This window comes from Lycorma delicatula, chromosome 2 (genome assembly GCF_047948215.1).
Source record: "Lycorma delicatula isolate Av1 chromosome 2, ASM4794821v1, whole genome shotgun sequence".
Lineage (NCBI taxonomy): Eukaryota > Metazoa > Arthropoda > Insecta > Hemiptera > Fulgoridae > Lycorma > Lycorma delicatula.
This window is the reverse complement of record NC_134456.1, coordinates 3,703,773-3,726,416: the sequence shown is the minus strand read 5'-3', so window position 1 is coordinate 3,726,416 and position 22,644 is coordinate 3,703,773. Positions and strand designations below refer to the sequence as shown.

Sequence of the window (22,644 nt, the reverse complement as noted above, 5' to 3'; positions counted from 1 at the left end):
GAATTTTATGCAGTGCGTTTGAAAAAGCTTGTTTCACGATATCAAACATATATGGGATTAAATTATGATTACGTAGAAAAATAAATATCTAAATATTTGAAATGATTAATAATCATTTTTTCAACTGTTCTCATTTTGCTACCGATTGGCCCTTACTTTTGAACTGCGCCTCGTATATAAATACAAACAAAATTTCAATTTGATAAACCATCAGACAGTGTCAAATTAAGGTAAGATATGTCTATTTCAATATTTTGTACTGTGGTTTATATACTAATAGAATTAAAAAAATAAATTTATATATATATTAATTTTCATTCTTTTGATTAATGTTTCTATTATTTTTTTATATTATTGGTCACATGATGGAACCAGGCAACAAGAAATGCTAGTAGTGAGGAGGAAGAAAAGAGGTGAAGGAAAAACAAAAAATGAACCATTTGAATGGCCTCATATTTTGGAAAACACACCACAGAACGTAGAGCAGTAGCCTTAAGTTAAATTTTAATTCTTAAAAGATGGAGTCACCTTGCACAAAAGAAACTATTAAAAAAAGAAAAGAAAAAAATAAAGGTGCTTTAATAATTTTATATACTTTAGTACATCTCAAAACTTATTAAAAATAAATTTTACTACTATGTTAATAAAACCTCACTTTTACAATATATTGATAGCTTAATGATTTTATTTTACGATTCCAACAATCCAAGTTTTGTTTAATACAAGGGTCCTGCAGTCCATATTAATTTGAATTCACAAAACTGTACTTGGTGTGTTTCGTTTTAAATAAATGACAAATTTCACTTAGAATTATTTTCAGTTAACTTATGTCAATTATTTCATAACTGAATTCTCTATATATTCTGTTTTAAAATTATATTTGTTCATTGGCTATTTAACAAAATAAATTTATACCTTACCAAAATATTGGTTTTTAGACCCATTTATTATAATTTCCTCAGAAACTGTTACAGACACAGTTCTAAAACTTTTTTTATTTTTGAGGCAAAAAACTATATACAACCACAAACTCTGTTCCATATTTTGTATACTAAGGATTTCAGTAGAGAATCATCTTACAGTTTGAGTGGAAATCAGGGCAAACTTTTAGCCAGTTAGGACTTGAAAACAAAGCACTTCTGGACATAATTCTATATTAGATTTTTTTCTTTATTTTCGCTAGTACAACGTAACCTGAAATTATTTCTGTTTCTTCATGAAGCACCCTCACATAAGTACCTTTTTTCAATAAATTTAAATTAAAATAAGAAATGTAAAGCAATACTGCTTACTACCTTAATAATTAGATCAATACTGTGTATTAAATTTATCAAGTAAATAGTAAATAACATCATTTTTTATAGTGCACAATTACACAATATATATTACCAGCTAATTCTGATCAAAATTCAGCAGACTGTGTCTTCATCAAAAGTATAAATATTACAGATATATTTAATTTGACTAAACATTCATTTAATACATGCATTATAAAAAAAATTACCACTGGGTTGAGTCTAAATTTTTCTATATATAAATATCAGTAATTCAAAAGATTTATAATCTACAAAAAGATTTTTTTTATTTTTAAACAATCTGTTGGTTTTTTATTTTCCTTTTTTTCCCCTAAGTGCACAATGAGTTGTTGTTCAGTGCTCGGACACAAAGTTACTACAGTAATTGATTAAAATTTAAAAATTTTAATTTATCTTAAAAATTAAAAGGATGTGAACTGCCTAAGCATATGGTAAGTGTGAAATAACACCAAAATAAAAGCAATATTAAAAATTAACATAAAACAATAAAATTACAAACATTAAAAAAAAACATAGTTTTAATCAAATGTTTGAATCCCGAGGCTCAGCCTTAAAAAATCATAGTACCTTAGACAACATCAATACGTTGTTGCCTAAGATAATTGGGTATTAGCCTCTAATTTAGCCACAGTCCACAAAGATGTGGTGGACACATCTTGGCAGTCGCAGCGAACACAAGATGGGTGCACTGGTTTGATTCAAGAGGTGCCCATATAAGTAATTTTAGTGTGCCCTAATTCATAAACAGCAAATAATAACCTGTTGACAATCATTCCTGCATAAGGAGCTTCCTCCTGCAATAAGGAGTGACACAGTGTTCTAAACTGGATAGTTTACTGTTGATGGTAGCATTCCATTCACTTTGCTACTTACTCATCATGAACCCTCTTCAGGAAACAGATAAAACAAAAATTAAACAAATTGTTCAAAACAATGAGATTGGTGGCATTATTTTATTCAAAACAGGTCTCTTTTGCTGCACGATCAATGCATTCGTTGCCTGAAATTCCAATATGACTAGGGATCCATCAGAAGCGTACAGTTGTGTTATAGTTGTTATCATTTCAGAGATAACAGACAACATGGTATTTAGAACACATGTCACTAATCGCCTGCAAGGCACTAATGAAATCTGTAGCAGACAAGTATGTGCCTGAATGTTGGGCTAAATATATTTAAGGCTATGTTAATTGCATACAGCTATGCAATGAAAACACTGGCGATGCCTTCCCGGCATCGCCAGTGTGTTCTATTGGCAACCACAAAAGCACAACAAACAGAATTATTGTGTGTAGAGCCATCTATATGAACTATAGCATCAGGATTCACGTTATTTACAATAGTAAAAAATCTTTCTTGTTCTTACAAGAAAGAATTATCTTTAATTGGATTTGTATTACTTTTTTTGATATTGACTGAAACTAAAGCAATAATCCATGAGGGAAGGCCATCAAGTGGGAGTACGCTAAGTAACAGGAGGTAACTGTATATCTACAGATAAGAAAAGCAGATGAGCTGTAACAGCTAGTGAAGCAGTAGATCTTGGTTGTTCCTCATATCAATTAACTAGCTGGTTGAAAAATATTGCATCAAAGGTAGGATGATTTGGTTGCACTTTATGCAATCTACATAGTAGCATATTATTTGGTTTTGTCTATTCCGAATAGATAGCTAACCACTGTCCACTAGACTTACCATGGGGCTTGAGCGGAACACACCTGCTGCCAAGACAGATAAATGAATGGAATCATTGGGCATTTTTAGAGTGCTAGCCCATGTGGACGAATCGGCCACACAGCCATAGTCTAAGTGGGAATGGACCAGAGCTCGGTAGAAGTGCAACATGCATACTCAATCAGCTCCCCAAAGCGTATTAGATAGAACTCTCAGCATGTCTAGCATTTTTAATCATTTTATTACCTTCAACTTCTTTAAATGTGTTATCTACGTTAGTTGTTGGTCAAACCACAATACTGAAAAATTAACCCACATGCTTGCTTCAACTGGTTCACCATGTAAAAACAGTTAAAAGTCAACATGTTCCTTTTAAGCATTCTGTTTTCTAGTGTAAAGTGTTTGGATACTGTCATTCCAACTTGAACTCAAAAGGACCAAAAACTGAGGAAATCCTGACAAATACAAGATTCCCTTATATATCCTATTGATCATTGATCAGTTTATTTAGGATTCCTCTCCTCCAAGCATGTCATACACCTTTTGCATATAAAAAAATACAGCAACAAGGCATTGACAATGTAGGAAGGTATTTTGAATGACAGATTCAAGAGAAACTACATCATTGATAGACGATCTACGTTGGCGGAAACTCCATTGTTCAGTGGGATAATTAGAATGTTCTTCTCAAGGTACCAAACTAGACGACGATTTAACATTCGTTCCATTACCTTGCACATGGTATTGGTCAAGGAGATAGGACGGTAACGAGGGGCTTGATTTATTTTTATCAGGTTTCAAAAAAGGAATCACCAATGCTTCTGACCAAGAATCTGGAAAAACTGATAATAAAATATTCTATTATAGATATACAAAAGATGTCATAATACTGAATCAGAAAGGTGTGATAACATGTTTAGCCTGATATTATCATTTTGGGGAAGTGTCATTGGAAGTATTCAAAGCATACCTTTATTCATCAAAAGAAAAAGGTATGTTTAATTTATTTTGCGAGTCTCCAATTACAAACAGGGTATTTCATACCTGCAACTTATACCACCTAAACTCAGGACAGTATGACAACTGAATCTGACCTAAGCAAGTTTCCAAATGCGTTCAAACATCAATTGACACGGTGACGAGGAAGCCGTTGCTTTTTAGTCCAATCGACTGCACTGACTGTCCTGTTCCACACACGGCTCAAACTTTGCTTCAAACATCCGATGATGAAGTTGTTCAAGAAATGCTATCAACATAAGTGCTTTGCTTCATCATGCACTTCATCGGTCTCCACATTCTCGAGGAGGTCTTGAGATGATGATAGGGACGTGAAAGCCTGAGAGCCCAGAGACACTGTACCAGGCTAAGATTTTTCTGTAGATCCCTTTATTCAGATCTTAATAGTTTACTGCGTTGTTAGTGCAGCAGGAATTTTATTTGATGGTGTACTGACTGGAATGGTTTTTTGTAAACAACTGTTAGTCTTTCTACTAAATCTATCCATCTTTTTGACAGTTCTCAACGCTGCAATATAAGAAATGAGGAACTCACCTTGTGTGACAAAGCCTGGAACAATGATCAGTTCTTTGCACAATGTGCATTCGTTCTGTTTTTCCATATTGTTAGAAACAGCTTGAGCAGAAACAAAACTAACACAGGGCAGTAAAAAATTCCTCATGTTGAGTTATTTTCTGTATTCCCTATGAGCCACAGGAAAGGACACTTTCTGCTAAGTACATAACTTAGTATAGTCGCCTTTTCTTCCTTATAAAAGAGGCATTCTTGAAGCCTTGCCTAATGTGGACCTTTACAATTAATAAACTTTTCTACCTCAGTGCAAACAATTTTGTTGTAACCAAATCTCTGATAATGAAAGCAGCGTCTTGGGTTTGGTTTATATGGTTGCACATGAACAGAAAAGTAGTAAATTTTTATTCGCTCATGGACAGTTGGAGTAGAAAAGGTTAGAATAAGTGATGTTGGTACATCAACACCATTCCCCTTCCTTATTATCCTCTGCACAGAAGTGACTGACTGCTGTGATAGCTCTTCTGATACCAGCAAAATCACAGTAAAAGATCATTTATTCCCTTGTTGGAATTTAGTGTACTGTGGGGCTCTACTACCTGTCCTTCCATTCCTTACATTCCTAAGGGCTAGGAGCTTCTGACTCTTGTTTATCATGAATTACCTCAATCATCAGAGCGCCAGTCCTAAGCTTTTTAATAGATTAAGGAAAGGTGCAAGCCATTCCACTACATTTTTTTATTAGGAATAGAGAAATCTTAGAGAAGGATTTACCTTCTTTATTATATTTGACTCTAAGAAACCATACACTAGAAAATTTAGCACTACCTCTTTCATTTCTGTTTCATGTCTCCTGACACATCTTCGGCTGACAATGTTGGTTGAAGTTTTTTCAAACTCCCCAGTTCATTGTTTTTTTCAAATGGACCAACAACACCAAAAAATTATTATTTGGGACTGAAATTTTGTTCCCAAGAGTACCGGTGATTTAACAGACCACTCCAGCAGAGTGTCTCTTTCTGGAGCTAGGACTGCATATAACTGGGTTCACCCTGATGCCCAAAGGACATTACTTGAGACCCACTACGAAGCTGCAGAGACTGGGGCTGTGGGAATGCCAACCCCCAAAATCTTAAAGAGCAAGATTCCCCATCAGGATCACCTGGGTTAACTAGTTTCATACTATCCTTTCCTTCTTTTCTACAACAATTTTTTAACTACTACATATTTATTTATTACACCTTAATTATCTGTTCAATATTTCATTATCCGTTTTATAAATTCAATTTTTGTCTGTCTCATTTGTTTACCTTCTACACTTCCTTCACCAAACTAAACCTGTATGTCTTTTTTTTAATAGACAGCCTGCAAACCTAGTTTGTCTTTTTCAACGGATTCTATTAAAAATTTTTTCTCCTATTTATCTTAAATTTTCCATTTCAAATTTTATCAAGCCATCTAATTTTCAACATCTTCCTTTAACAATATAACTTCAAAGATATCCATTCTTTTCCCTCCTGTCTTTCCTATGGTCCATGTTTCACTATCATAAAACACATAAATATTTTCAAAATATTCTGAAATCTATATTTGATATTAGCAGAATTATTTAAATATACTAATCCATAATTTAATCCATTCGTTGTTCTTTATTAGCCAAATAACAAAATTCTTCCAATTTGGTATATTGTCTTCTCCCATATTAATAAATAAATCATTATTTTCCTTGCTGTCATGTTTCATTACCATTGTTTTAGTCTTATTTATTTTTAACTAAATTTCTCTTTAGCAATAAATCAATGCCATTCAGATTCTTTCAAACTCATCTTTGGTTCTGACATAAGAACAAATGACATCTGCATAAACAGTAAGAGTGTAAAGTAAATTTAGTCAATATTGCTTCCCTCTAGTCAAACAGACTACAGCACTTCAATTTTGAATATGAACACATATTTAGAATGTCACAAAAGGTGTTGGTTTTCTTTGGGGGCAGGAAATGCGGGTATAGATAAAATCCAGCACACAATGCATTTTTAAATTGACTTAGAATTTTGCAACGTATTTTCTAACCTTTATGATGGTCTCATGTTTTTTATCCTCATTACATATTAACTCAGAATCAATCAACCAATTTTATTAAAAAAAAATAAAATCCTAAAATTTAACAGAAAATATTAAAGTTTTTAATTTTAACCATATTATCTTTAAAAAAAATCAGAAATATAGCAAATTAAAAGAAAACTTTACAGTTTTTATTGGTATTTTTCTAAAACCCTTTTTTTACCAAACATTCGTTCATATCAAATTAAAAAACATATTAACTTTTTTCAAAATTTTTTAAGTACACTGTGATTTTACAAACTTCTCTACTATAAACTTACACAATTACAGCGATGAAATTTATGGGATAAATACATATCTATGGCATCATAATTCAAACTATTAAATATTACTAGTTATTTTTTAATACCATTACATCAGAATGACTTTTTTTCAATAACTATAAAATATCATTTATTTATGGGAAATCTCAATACCCTCTGAATGGCCATGTCAAGTGTTTTTTATGATAAAGCAGTCCCGAAATGACATTTTTAAAGCAGATTTATTAAAATGGTGCAGTAATTTTTTACAAGTGTTGCATAATTTATTTAAATACATTATTAACCCGTTTTTTTTCTTCTGAATATCTAATAAAGAAACCAACTATAAATGTGTAATATGAAATGTAAGTACTCAACATAAGTCATTTTATAAACAGCCAGCAAAATCATCATGTTAATTAATTATTTTGTTTATAAGCAGTTATTTTAAAAGTGTTTTCATGATCATGGTATTTTATTCAGAATTGGCTTACTGTAGCAAATTTTTATCACATAATATGGGAATATGAACTTACTTAAATAGAAAAATACTATAAACTAAATTATAAGAAATTTTAAGAGACTTCTTTTCAAGTGAATTATCAAAGTAGGTTTTTCAGAAGGGGATAACAGAAAAGGATGTATTACCAAAAATACTGTTTATCTTCACTGAGATGAAGATAAACATTGTATCTCAAGTCAATTTTTATTGTATGACAATAAAATAAAGAGCAAATTAATAGAAGTTTAAAGCTTTAAAAACTCAGATTATTTATTTTATAGAACTGCTTATTTTCAGTTACTTGTAGAAAATGAAAATTTCTCTTTCGTAAAACTAGTGATACATTCAACCCTGCTGTTAATTGATTGATTACTGAATGAGTTTCATTCTTTATATTTTATTAAAAAGGTTGAAGTTACTTTTAAAGAACTGCACTGGCTTAAACTTACTTCTACTTTTATTTATTAATTTTTATTTTATTTATTAGAGGCAATATTATTCATATTACTACAACTGCTGTAATCAAAGCCACTTTATTATTATTATTATTATTACCTAGCATCTGAACAAAAGAATAACAGTTCACGTTAAAAAAGTTAATATTAAGAAATTACAATTACAACTAAATACAATTTATTTATTACATAAAGACTTTTATATTGCAACTAGACCGGTATAACAGACTTGAGTAATGGAATCCTACCAATTAATAAGTAGTAGAGAATATAATGGGAGGAATTCAATAAGAAGCTAGAATGAGCCTTTTTAGTAAAGGTAAAAGGTTTGTTTAACAAACGACCTTTGTAATACTGTCCACGACACACCTAAACATATGTTGTTCAATGAGAAGTTACCTGACCCAGGTTTGGAATTTCATGGGAAAGTGTAAGGGTAGACAACACCCTCACACTTCAAGTTGGGTCTGGTCCTGCAGGTAAAGATAGTAGTATAAATACTCCGGGAAAGATCAGATGACAATCAGTCTAAGCGAAATCAGTTCTGCGAGAATATTCTGTGAGGAGAGTGAAGGAATGAATTTCTAGTGTGAATTAAGTTCGACATGATTAAGGTGATGTTACAAGTACTTCCAGTGTGGAAGGTACATGAAAACATGAAATGGTTCACTGAGTTACTGTTAGTAAGTGAAAGAGATAATGTAATAAATTTCTTTAACAGCAAAGATATTTGCAGTAAAAGAACTTTATACTTGTCTTATTTATTGTACTATAGTTAAAAGTGTTAATGGTCATGCTAATGTTTTTGACTGAATTATATTTATCTACCTGTAAATAAATCTTGACAATTACTTAAAATTCTGTTTTGTAATCACCGTTTATTATTATTGTTTGCTGTTGCCATTATTGTTATAATTGATTTGTCTTCTATTTATGTTCTTTAACTAATAAATGGTAATTGTATAAATATTTTAAATTATTTGTCCCTCAATATCCTGATCGAGCCACGAACACGCAACAATAAAATTTTAATACCTAGGTACTGAGATCCTACATGATTCACATCCATACAGAAGTACAACACTCTCTTGCTATGTAAAGTAAGATGGAGTTTACGTTTCTTCCTCTTAAATGTTTCCTTACCGTGCTGTTATTGTTTTTATTTTTTTTCCATGTTTGCAATCTTATGTTAACATAGTACCTATATTGTTTTATTTGTTCAATTCTTTTTTTTAGTGCAGACATTCGCTGGCTTATTTTCTCCTACCTCGTTACTTTAGTTTTCCTAATACCCATTTTATGTCAAGTTCTGCTAATTTTGAAATCATCTGTTGAATGTCCAGTGCTTTATCTAAAAATCATGTCAAATGCTTTACCTAAAGAATCAAGAGTCATGTGTGAACCACAAAAAATGTATTCTCCTACTTCCAACACTGCTTCTATCTAGATAATTTTTACCATATCTTCAACAATTGTTGGTAGGCAGTAACCTTGCCTTACTCCTCCTCTAGGTCAAACCACTTGGTTTGAGCATCCTATATGTTCATAGCTGTTTTCTAATTCACGTACAATTCCTCAGTCTAATCTTATCCTACCTTCTCGATTTACTCTTTGGCTTCTTGGAGAATTCTCATAAGTTTATGTTCCATTCAACATGGTCAAATGATGAATCTGTGTTATACAGAATATACTTATTCCTTTACCTCTCACCAAACTAATAATTCATTCTAGGCTAATTGCATTCCTTCTTTACTAAATCCAAATTGTTTTCAGTAACAATTTCCTATACTTTTTACTCAAACATGTTCAGAATTCACAGAAGAATCTTTTTTGAATCTGAAGTTAAACTAATTGTGCTGGAATCTTAAACAACTGTCCAGGCTAAAGGTATCCAAAAGTAATGGCCTATATTTAGAAAACCAGTCATCATAATCTTTAATCGTAGGCTCAATCGACAGAAAATACCTCCAAGATTTGTTCTACATACTATCAAGGTCATCAGAATATACATGCATAGGCAAGCCGACTCACAATGCAATTGTAGTCAGTCGAGATGTGGACCCCACAACAGAAGGTTCAGTGTGTAAGTAGAGTTTCAATCAGTTTCACCTGTTCAACAGCATGTACAAACTGAATGGAAATCAATCTTCCTACATCCAAGTCTATTCAACAGTGGGATATGATTTTAAGAAACTGGTAGTTGGTCTCACAGACTGGAAATCATCCAAAAGTTTCAGTTAGTGACAAAACTGTGGTTTGCATGTGCAATGCATTCACTATCACTTCTGGGAAGTCAATTAGGTGGACTATTTATAAACTGCAAATTCCTTGTTCCAATGCTCATAAGCGGCTCCATTTGTGAACGTACAAGTTACAAATCCTTCATCACATTAAAAACAAATGATTGTCACCTATTATATTACTTTGTTGCAGAGGTAATGCACCATGGCGAGAACAATCCTAATTATCTTGATATGTTGTTGTTTAATTATGAGCCAATTTTAGTATCCAGATATCACTCCTTTGGACTTTTTTACTTGGGGATTTAATAAAAGTTGTGTGTGCCAAAGAAAATCAGAGATTTGGATAATTTAAAAGAGGACTATTGAAGCTGTTTTAGGACCACAGATGCTCCTAAACACACCTGGTAAAAGTTAGATTATCATCTAGATGAATGCTGAGCTACTAAAGGTGCACACACTGAACTTGACTAACCTACATTAAAACTTGGTGAGTGTATTGTTTATTAAAAAAAATTAAATTATATTAACTGGTTTTCTTAATATAAGCTTTTGGATATCTTTAGCCCAGACACCCTGTACTTTACCGCAATATGTTGTTTGGAGAATAGAATCATGGTTGTTTTAATGAAACCAATTGTTATTTTTTTCCAGATTCTGTTTAGTTATTTTCTTTGCCTTTTTAACTTTGTTCAATTTATTTCTATTTCTTCTGCTGTCAGAGGAATATGATCACAAAAGTAACTGCAAACACTGACAAAGATGTCAGTTAAGGAATATAGCTTCAAATTAAGATATAATAAACTTATAGCATTATTTTGCACTCATCTTATTTGGTATTTGGTAGAAGTCTCTCTACAATCCCTTTATGATGTTCTTTACTTCCTCTCTCCCATTGCTTGGATTTTTTTTAACTTATGGGAGTTATTTTCTTTTGTTTCTCAAATTTAAATAACTGTTAGTTAATGTGCACAGTAACAATTTTTATTTTGGGGGAAAGCAATAATCTTTACTGGTTGTTTCCTCATTAAAATACACTATTTATAAAAAAAAAAGAATTATATATATTTCAAACATATATATATATATATTCCATAATAAAAATGTGTTACATTTATAAGACAAATTACATACTACTCAAAAATATTTAAAATTTCACTTACCAAGTTATAAGTGTTCTGTATGCCCTCCATTTGCCGCATGGATAATACATACGGCATATTGTCTTGATATGACATCAAGACAATAGCTGAATTCTTGTACATGCGTTGCAGACAGTTTTCTGTTACAGAAGTTACTGCAGCTGTGATCCTGGTTTTCAGCTCATCCAAATCAGAAGGTAATTACAGAACACAAACACTTTTTTTCACACATCCCCACAAAAAAAGTACAGGATGTAATGTCTGGGTACCTTGGAGGCTAAAAATGTAATGCCAAATCTTGGGCTTTTATACACACTATTCAACATCAAGGGAATGTTTTGTTTCATTTAGAAGCTGACAGGGAAGGTCCCCATCTTGCTGAAAAATGATTTCATCAGTGTCTTCATTTAGTTGTGGAAAAAAATCAGTCCTACCGCATTTCAAGATAGGAATACTTTGTTACTGTGTTTCCTTAACACATTCACTGCTGAATTTTTTCTTTACTTATCTGCTGCACTGATTTAAAAAAAAAATAAATTATATTAGTATATAAACTAGTTTTTTTTTTAGTCCAAGATTATCAGAACCTTGATAACATGCAATGACCTCACTGTGCGTCATCAGCAAGCAGCATGCAAATGACACCTGCAGTTGTGTAACCCACCCATTACATTGCTTCTTGGCAAATATTTTTCTATTTGTTCTTGGATATTATTCAATGGTTTAATATTCTAACAGAGCAATATTGCATAGGTTAGTCTTTTTAGGTTATAATTTACTGAAATTATGGAATAATTTCTAAAATAAAAAAATTCTACATATTTACATTGAAATTCTTTCTTTTCTAAATAATAGTTTTTTGATTTGCAATAAAGATTATAAAAATAGTAAAAAAAAAACATAAATTTTAATTAATTTTCATCTTTTAGAATGTAGCTTACAAGCCTACAAAATTAAAATTTGGGTTGTGGAATGTTTTTTAACTTTTGATAGTTCATTCCTATGTATTTTTTAGTGCTGAATCCGAAAATAACCTTCACTTTTTTCCATAATGTCAGGATTTTTCACAAATATCAAAATTTACAAAAAATGTGATACTATAAAATAGACATAAAACTTCTTTTTTATAGTAAATTAATATAATATATTCACTTTTTTGGCTTATACTATGCATTCTTACAGCTAAACAGTTGAATGGTCTGAAGAACAGGGTGTGGGGGGATTTGGGTTAAAGGTGATAAGGTGGCGGGAGAGCTTGGCCGACAGGCTGTGACAAAATTTAACATGTTTATAGGCTGCTCACCACTCATGGACTGTGCAGCTACTATCAGCGAGTGCTGTTTCAACCATCAGCGTGCGTAAATCGAGTTTTTTTCAGTCTGTGATCAAACGCACTTTTGTTGGTGGAAATATATTTTCAGGCCATAAAGCAAACTTTCCATTTTCAAAATTGCTTCAAGAGGATGCAAAAATTCTGCACATTTTTTTTGTTACATTTGTGGTGAGTTAATGGTGGAAAGGCAAAAAAACAATTTTTGTTAGACAAGTGTAGCTCACGTATTTCAGAGTGAAAATAGGAGATCTAGACAAAACTTGGGCATCCCCACTATGTTTGCTACACATGGTGGAAGTCCTTAGACGGAGGTCAAAGAGTGAGCAGGAAGAGTTCAGATTTGGAGTACCAATAGTGGTGCGACAGAAATGGAATCACACCAATGATTGTTACATTTGTTCCATTAGTGTTCACGGTTTCAATTTGAAAAATAAAAAAAGAATCATCTATCCAAATATGCCATCTGCTTTACACTAGATTCCTCATAGTCCAGACGTACCAGTACCAATTTCACCAGAAAATTTATCTGAAATAGACAGTTCCACAAGTGATTTAAATGAAGATTACATCAAGGAGTATGAACCCAGAGATAGCTGTACACCAGAGCTTTAGTCACATTTTGAAATAAACAATTTGGTTCGACATTTAAATCTGACCAAAGAAAATTCAGAATTGCTTGGTTCGAGATTTAAAGAGAACTTTCTAGCAGCTGGCACCTCATTCTCCTGCTTCAGGTACGGAGAAAAGGGTATTCTTCCATATTTTTCCAAAGAAGGAGAATTAGTCTTTTGCACTGATGTACGTAGACTTTTGACTCGATTTAACATTCCATACGAAAGGACTGATTGGAGACTGTTCACAGATTCGTCCAAAAGAAGCCTCAAAGTTGTTCTTCACAGTGGGAATACATATCCATCAATAGCTGTCGGACATTCTGTCCTTTTAAAAGATGGTTATGATAATTTGGAATTCGTTCTCGATTAAGTACAAAAATCATACATGGATATGTGTGGCAATCTCAAAATAATATCTACACTCATAGGACAGCAAGGATACATAGTTTTCTTGTTTTTTGTATGAATGGTATAGCAGAGACAGATAAAATCATTGGATAAGGAAAGATTGGTCAAAAGAGCTTCATTAGAACCTGGAACCAAACATATGCTCTAAAAAGCTCTCATATACCTGAATAAAGTTTTCCTTCCACCTCTGCATATTAAATTAGGCTTGATGAAGCAATTTGTCAAAGCCTTACCAAAAGGTGGTAAATGTTTTAAATACATCTGTGACAAATTTTCAGTCTTATTAACTGCCAAACTAAAAGAGGGTCCTGACATTAGAAAACTTCTCAAGGATTTTAATTTTGAGAAACAAATGGAAGTTGCAGAAAAAGAAGCCTGGGAAGTCTTTAAAGATGTAGTAACCAAGTTTCTGGACAATAAGAAGATTCAAATTTCAAATCAATTGTTCACATTACGCTGCAGAAGTACAAAATTTAAGGCTGTTCCATGCGCTTTAAGGTTCATTTCCTAAATTCACATGTGAACTATTTTCCTGAAAATCTTGATGCCGTTATCAAAGAGATGAGCGAGAGATTTCATCAGGACATGAAAGAAATGGAAAGGAGGTATCAAGGAAAATGGGCTACTATTATGATGGCAGACTATTGCTGGACGTTACACCAAGATGAACTCTATCAGCATAGAAGCATAGAAGTAAAAGCGCGAACCAGAGGATAAGCCGTCCAAAGAAACATTGACCTGCCATTACGGGTGGGTGGTTTCCAAAGGCATGACGTACTTCATAGAAATTAATTAAAAAATGCACTACAATAGAAATTAGGCTTATTTTGTGGCAATTTTCATTGCCACAAAATAGCCCCCTGCCCATCTCTTCAGATTCAGACCACCAGCTGTTTAGCTACAAGAATGCAAAGTATAAACCAAAAAAGTGAATATATTATATTTATTTATTATGAAAAAAATGTTTTGTATCTATTTTATTGTATCACATTTTCGCAATTTTTCAACTTTTTACAAATTTTTAATTTGCAAAAAATCCTTATGTGATGGAAAAAATGCTAAAAAATACATAAGAATCAATTATCAAAAAATAAAAAACAGAATCATCACAGGCTTGTGACATTAGTTATGAGAAGATAACTTCTATTTGAACACACTTCTTTTGAAATTACTATTCACAAAAATTAAAATTAAAATTAACTGATAAAAATTATACTAAATAATAAACTTTGTCACAAGTAGCTTGCATTTAAAATGCTTGTAAAGATGAAGTTATATGGTACTACACTTTGCAGAATTTACCAAATTTTTATAGTTATGAATTAGGGCTCAAACAAATTTACATCAAAATCAGTCAAACTTTCATAAAATTATAACAAATCTGATTGAGTAATTTTATAAATAAACAAGGCTTTATTACAATTTACTATAATAAAATTCCAGTATTAAAAAAAGTAAATCTTTAGTTTTATTTTCAAAAAATAAAAAAAAAATAAATAAAAATTACTAAATACATTTTAAAAATAAATTAATAAAAATACAATGAATAGAATTTTAAAAAAAACAGTAATATGATTTTCTGTAAAACAAATCTACAAGAAGTTGTAAAAAATGATCTGTATGAACAAAACTGTACAAGTACAAGTATAACACAACAAAAAAGAAACAACGAACTACACAACCAAACTCAATAATCCTTTCTCCATGCTAATACACAATAACAAAACCCTTACCGGTTGCTGAAAAAGAGTGGTAGAGAATAAAAGAATGACTTATATAATAAAAAAAAGCTCTTGACGCATAGGTGGGATCATGTGCATGAAGCAATTCCCTCTCTATGAGGCCACTGTGGGGTCATCAGGACTGAATGTGTAAAAAATATTATCTTCTGGTAAATATCCCTCCTACTGTACAATCTGCAGAGGTGTACGGTTTTGAATCAGGTGATTTTTTTTGGTAGACTCTTTTATTGTTATACTTATATAACAAAGTGCTGTTCAAATACTATCACAATTTTAATAAAACTAATTAAAGCCATTGTTAAATAAGCCATGTTATACTCCATACTTAAACACACACTCTCAATTATTTACACCCAAGAATATATTATAAATTTCCAAACTGAATTCTTGATAAACGAGTTAAAAAACAAGAAATAGGGAAGCTGCCTCCTCCTACTTTTTATGCACCTATATACTACACTGTTACAATTGTGTTCATGCTAAGATCAGAACTTTTTCATAGTTGAAAAATGAAATTAATAGTTAATGAAAATTTTTTCATAGTTCAATTTTAATATAAAACATTTGTGTAACTTATGGTAGCTTTGTTGAAAGAAAACTAATAAAAACAATTGCATACACACACACTTGCTCTGTTGAGTTACTCGGTGCCCATACAGTGTTTCCTTATGTATTATATATTATTAACTTTTAAGATATTTTAATTTTATGATAAACAGTATAAAAATTTGTTTATTATTTTATAGAGCATGAAAATTGGTGTTAACTTGGAGAATTACTGAACAAAATTTACAAGTGTGTTTGATGTCAAACTATTACGAACACTAATTAAAAACACTTTTTGAAAATTTAGTTGTCTAAATAAAAATCTGTCAAAATTGCATATTTTGTTTATTTTAATTTATTCAATATTCTTTTGTTTGAGTCAATTGTTGAAAATTTAATTTTTTTAAATAAAATAATTTCTCTTCGTAAATCAATAAGAATGTGTAAATTTTTATTTGTTTTTTTATTACAGAATAGTTTTATGCAAGAAAAAATTATGTATATGTTCTCCTTTAACATTTTAGCTGCTGGGTTATATTTTATTATATTAAGTTCTTACTAATATTTTAAAAACTTCTCTTCTAAGGAAAACATAAATTAATTAGAAGTAGCAAAGGTTTTTAAAGGGCTTGGGTTTTCATGTCATATCAATTTGCTAGATTGATATATTATTTGAATTAATCTAGACTTTTTGTACTTATGACCTATTAATAATTCTGTTCAATGTTATTAAGAAACTCAAAATCGAGCTGCGGTGCTCTCTGGCTTGAAAAAAATGGTAATATGACTCAATAAAACATGGTTTATGTTTTGCATATGCTAATAATCCACACATCTTCTCAGTGTAGCATAAAATGGGTCTGGACTAAACAATTTTTAAAAATTATAAGCATATAAAAAATTACTGTTAATTGTTTTTAATTATTTCATTTTGTTTAGTTGTTTACTTGTAATTTTACTTAACACATACTTCTCACTGATCCTCAGTTATAAATCACACATTTATAAATCTATTTCTAAATCTGTTCTTCTGAACATCACACAGTTATAAATCTAAAAGGATCTGTTTAACGGTGTGATGAATAATTCATCTTTGAAGCAGAGTATTAGAGATTACTAAACATATATCAAATTGAATGAGAATATGTAGGAGACTAATCTAACATTTTTAAAGATCTTTTATGTTCCCTGGGAAACAAACTCCTATTTTAAAAAAACAGCATCTTCTATGTCAGTCCCTGATTTTATATAAAAATTAATTTATATCAAAGGAATCAATACAAAAATAATCCTTATGTAACTTGTAACATCATTAATATTATGTTTCTTGCAACTTAAAATATTTATAAGTAATGATTACTTTTTAGGAATCCATTCTATCATGTATTTATTACCTTTCGTGATGATGCATATATTTTAATCATTAACCAGTATTGTACAAATGGAAAACGGTACAAATTTCAGAGAATCTCAACACGGTTAGAGTTTTGTTTACATTAAAATTATAAAGAAAATATCATACCGACCACATAATTTTTATGCTATCAGCAGTTAATTTCTAATAGTACTATCAAAAAAAAGTTGAAATTTAATTTTCAACAATCATTCTTTAGTTACTATAAAACCAGTTTTTTTTAATATTAAAAAATAATTACTAGTTTCTGTGGCTATTTTTCCAAAACATATTTCATCATAAAGGATTTTAAAAATAACCGCAGTTGTAGTAACTGTCAAATTCACAATAGCTTTTACTTAAAGTATCATCGATGAAAGAAATCATTTTCTTTTAAGATTCACAACAGTGCTGATATACAAAAAAAGTCATTACTACTCTCAGTATAATCATAAAAATGGTATAATAATTGGTTTGTTGCCCTCATTGTTTGCTGTATTAAAAGAGCAACCATACTCATTTTAAAACAAGGGGGAAATTTACCAATGTTTTCCACAACTATCACATTTTAAAGTTTTGTTTGAATTAGAGAAGGCATGTAAACTGATATCCATGGTATGGCAAAAACATTTTTTGTTGCACATCAACATGTTTATGCCGATGAGGTATTTGTAGCAATACATAAATGTACAGATAAAACTAAAAACCTCTGTTTATTTGAAATTAAAAGGAGATTGCTACCCGGTATATGATTACAGAGAAATAACTTAAAATAAAATGCTTGACTGTATACCAAGCCACTTCCATTATAAACGTTACTAAAGTGAAAGGTAATAGTAGAATTTACTCTCTCAGTTTATGTTACCGTTAATTTGGTGAAGATTAAATTCATTAATAAATTTCACTGCAATAAGAAATTAAAAATTATAAATCATGAAATCAGTATTTTTTTTCATCACAAGAATAATGGGGGGGGGGGGGGGCGGCTTTGTCTTTATAAGTGAAAGAATAAGACCATAAGGAATATGAAGAACTAATCTATGAAAAGCCTATATAAAATTATATAAAAAGTGAAGCTGAACTTATATAATCAAGAACGCAACAAGAGATATGCTTCCTGTATTCTACTACCATTCTGCTGGTACATTTTTACTCCAAGTTTTCAGTAATTTTTCCATGATTAATTGCAGCTAATGTAAAAAAAAATTAGCAATTCAACATGGCAATTATAGTTTGTGTGAAGCATAATTCTAAAAATTACTCTAAAGATGCGCTTACAAATTCAGCAACAGAAAATAGAGTTTGTTAATGAAAGCGATGGCAGTAAAATTATAAAATCAAAATTTTATGTTGATACAGATGCGCTAAGGTCAGTAACAAATGTCGGATTGATAAAACATCTCAAATGTATTTTACAATACAACAGTAAGTAGTTTTCAAACCAAAAGAGGTAACTGGAAAACCATACAACAACTGATAGTTATATGGCAAAAATTGAGGATTGTGAAAAACAGTATGTGCCAAAAAAAATTTGTTGTTTTTTCACTGAAATTATTCTACGTAATGATGGCAGTTCATTAGAAAATTGAATGTGTGCCAAAATATCTTGTACTTTAAGCAGAAAGTGCTAGAGAACAGCGTGTACAACTCCAGTTGAATTTCTGGAGATAGTATAACTGCCGAGTAGCCATTGAGGTTTTGTGTGGAGTACTTTTGACTAGTTAGCTTAAAGTGAGTTGTTTTGGTTACTGAAATAGAATGGAAAAAAAAAATCATCTATTAATAAAAATGTAAATTACAGGGAAAGCCTTATTCAACTGCAAAGAGTAAACAGAAACCAAGAAAAGCAGCACCTCCTGCTGAAGTAAGTACATTTCTTTGTTAACCTAAAATGTATTATACACATTCCTGTTTACTATTACATACTACTTAATATGCTACTTATTAGCAAATAATTTAATTTTATTGTTTGATCTTTGCAGTTACCTTAAATTAAATTAAAAAATAAAATGTAAAAAGTTTATTCTTTAATTTTGCATTTACTTACATATTTATGTAAAATAATCCACATTATCACAGGTTAATTTTTTTTAATTTTCAGGTCGCTTGTAAGTGTAAATACAAATGTAAAGAACTGTCAAAGGAAGTGAAGGAAATGCTATTTCTGGAACTATACAAATTATCAGATGAACACCAAGGTACTTATTTGATGAATCGTACTGAAATCATACCCCAGTTTCTAGCAGAGACATGGTACATACAATGATCCAAGCGAAAGTAAGCGGCAATCGACAATAACTTATACTGTTCCTACAGGTTCTGGACATTGTACAAAATCATTTAAAGAAATTTTCAGCCTCAACAAAGGAGTAAATTGCAAACACTTAATCATAAAAAGAAAATTGGGAATACTTCATACAATGATAACAGAGGAAAAAATCTTAACTCTCACAAACATATACTTAAATTCACTAAAGAAGACTGTAAACTTGTTTGTGAGCATATTGATAGGTTCCCTCGACAGGAAAGCCACTATGGAAAAAGTAAAAGCACAAAACAGTGTCTTAGTACTGATTGAAATTATTATAGGATGTACTGTGCATTTAAAGATCAACATGCATTTAAGAAGCGCTACTGTAAGCTGTCATTTGGAATCTCAAAAACAGATGCATGTAGTCTGTGACAGATACACTACAAAAATAAAGGGAGTAAATAGTTGCTGAACAGTTTACCCTTAGATCTCGACTAACTTTACATCAAAGAAAGGCTACAAAAGTCTTAGATCTGATGAACAGAAGTATGAATGAATCACAGTTACTGCAAAGTGATGTTTGCTGTATTTCAACGGACTTGCAGCAGGTATTATTTTTCCCTACATTGACTGACAGCAACATGTTTTACATGCGCCAACTTTCTTACTACAACTTATGCATCTATGTTGGCGTCTCTGGGAATTACTTATATGTGTATGTGAAATGAGGGAATTTCTGGTAGTGAAGGCAATGATATTTTTTTATACTTTTTTCAATCACAATTTTCTGTGAAGAAAAAGCTTGAGGCAGAGTGACAGCTGTGTCAGGCAAAATAAAGAATTGAATGCTAGTGATGGCTGTTATCTATTTAGTAACTAAAGGGTACTTTAAAAGCATCGACATAAATTTTCTCACGTCTGATCAGTTATCATGTGATAGAGACTTTGGTCTCATAGAGAAAAGGAAACTAAGTGTGATATCCAATGAAGTACAAGAAGTTGTGAGATCAACTAAAATAAATTCACCTTTTTAAAGAAAAAAGAAGACTTTTTTGGAGTTGTTGCTGATTCTCATATAAATTTAAAATTTCAAATCACCAAAATATTGTGGATACATGTTTCTAAAGGGCAACTTCCTAAAAGTTTAACAAGGTATTCAATGAATTAGAAGACTGGACAATACAATCTGTATTAAAAAAAAAAAAGTTATAGACATATTGCCAGTTAAGATAAACTTCCGGCATTAAATACATAAAATAAAATTATTAATGAAAATATCTATCAATGCTGGATTACACGGATGAAAAAAATCATGATTTTTATCAAGATTTATGTAAATAAAGTATTCATTTCTAAGAATAAATTTTCTAACTTTCTTTTGAAGATTCTTTTACAATACTACTGTGTTTCATTTTGTTAGGTTTTAACAGTTTCTGTAATTTTTTTTTAAAGTTTTTTTACTTCTTTTTCTTGTATATTATAAACTTTAGGACAGGTTAGAGATCTTTTAATAATAGATATGATGATCATTTTTTTTTTTTAATATTGTAATCTGAATGTTTTTCTTGATTTCCTACACTGCAGAAAATGGACTTCTGTAAAAATGGACATTTCAGTAAAAAATAGTTTAAAGTTGTACCGTTACAAAGACTTGTAAAATAAATTCCTTATTTTTGTGACTATTAATAATAAAAAAAAAACTACCCAATATAAAAAAAGGTATTGTTTTCTACAAAAGCTCCTCAATTAGAATCTGCATATTTGATATCAAAACTTTCTCAATTTTCCCAACTTGAATTTCCTTTCAGACTGAGTAATTTAAAAAAAGATATACATATGGCAGTAAAGGATAAGAATAAACAAAACATGTGAGACTTATCTGTAACAAATTCAATATTTAATTACTTATAATAGATTACATCAACTGCAACCAAACAAATAACCGTATCTTACAGTAACATTAAATGCTACGATGTAGCAGTAAAATTTTACAGATCATCTACAACAAAAAATAATATATAAAGTATAACTTTACATCAATAATAGGCAAATTTTTCCAAAATCATGAGTAATAAAAACATCTTAAACTATTCATTTCATTTATAATATTAAATGAAATTATATACTTAGCGATAGTATGCTAGTGATACTAAAAAACTTATTAGTTAATAATCCAATATTTTCAGATAAATCTTTTTTTCCATTTCACTAAACAAGTCATTTGATAATTTAAAAATAACTTTATTAGCTGAATACAATAATAAACAAAAGGATAAATAAAAATATACACTGTACTACAAGACATTTTCAGAATACAGATTTGCATACCTAATTTTAAATATTAACAAGATATCTCTACTATATGGTTACAAGGAGGAAGATGCCAACAAAAGATAACAAAAAGTAAAGACAAAAAAGGCAAACATCATAAAATTATGATTTTAAGACATTTGTCCTCGTTTAGTATCAGAAGGTTGTTCTTCTAAATCGTCTGCAACTTTTTTCCCAATAACTTCACTGTTAGTAATGCCAGTGCACAGTGCCGATCTTACGCTGTTTAGTAAATCTTGTGGTTCCTCCACACAAACCTTGCTGCCTGAAAAAATGCATAACAAAACTGACATGTTGCATTTTTAATATAAAAATTGCATATAAAATACATACATTAATATTAAAATATGAAATAACAAGTACCACAGCCAATTGACCGGCTAATGTTTCTGGTACACATAGGAAACTAAATGAGATGATGGCCTTTGAAAGGTATAATATTCAACAACACTTAAGAAGAAAAATGTAATTTATTTTTGCATAAAAAATTGCACAAAAATTGGAGGGGAAATTATTTACAATAGGTTTTTTGTATTAAAAAAAAAATCAACATGTAAACAAACATTTTTTCAATCTTTTCATATGCAAGTTATTTTGGTTGTCAAAAGTCCGATCTTCAAGGACCACAAAAACTTTGAGGCTACCACTACTAACTTAGATTTCATTTATCTACTCTAAATATTAATAAAGTTAATGGTTCAAATTTATGTTAATGTGTTAAGTTTATTTATTTTAAACTTATTTTAATTTAAATGAACTGTTATTTAAAAATAAAAATCTTTATTTTGGAAAACAAATAGAATGAAA

At 30.5% G+C, this 22,644-nt stretch overlaps 1 protein-coding gene across 4 annotated transcripts in view; it reads right to left on the bottom strand.

Annotated features, from left to right (window-relative positions):
• The window catches only part of LOC142320431 (dnaJ homolog l(2)tid, mitochondrial-like), a 106,410-nt gene that overhangs the window by 19,134 nt on the left and 64,632 nt on the right, over positions 1-22,644 (bottom strand). The window contains exon 8 of one of the 4 annotated variants that reach the window (XM_075358183.1): positions 21,382-22,102. The exons of 1 other annotated variant lie outside the window; for it this stretch is intronic. In XM_075358183.1, coding sequence (XP_075214298.1) covers positions 21,948-22,102 — 155 coding nt within the window. In that variant the 3' untranslated portion in view covers positions 21,382-21,947. Of the gene's footprint in view, positions 1-21,381; positions 22,103-22,644 lie in introns of those variants that run through there. 2 more of the 4 variants (XM_075358186.1, XR_012755384.1) reach the window with 2 other exon arrangements.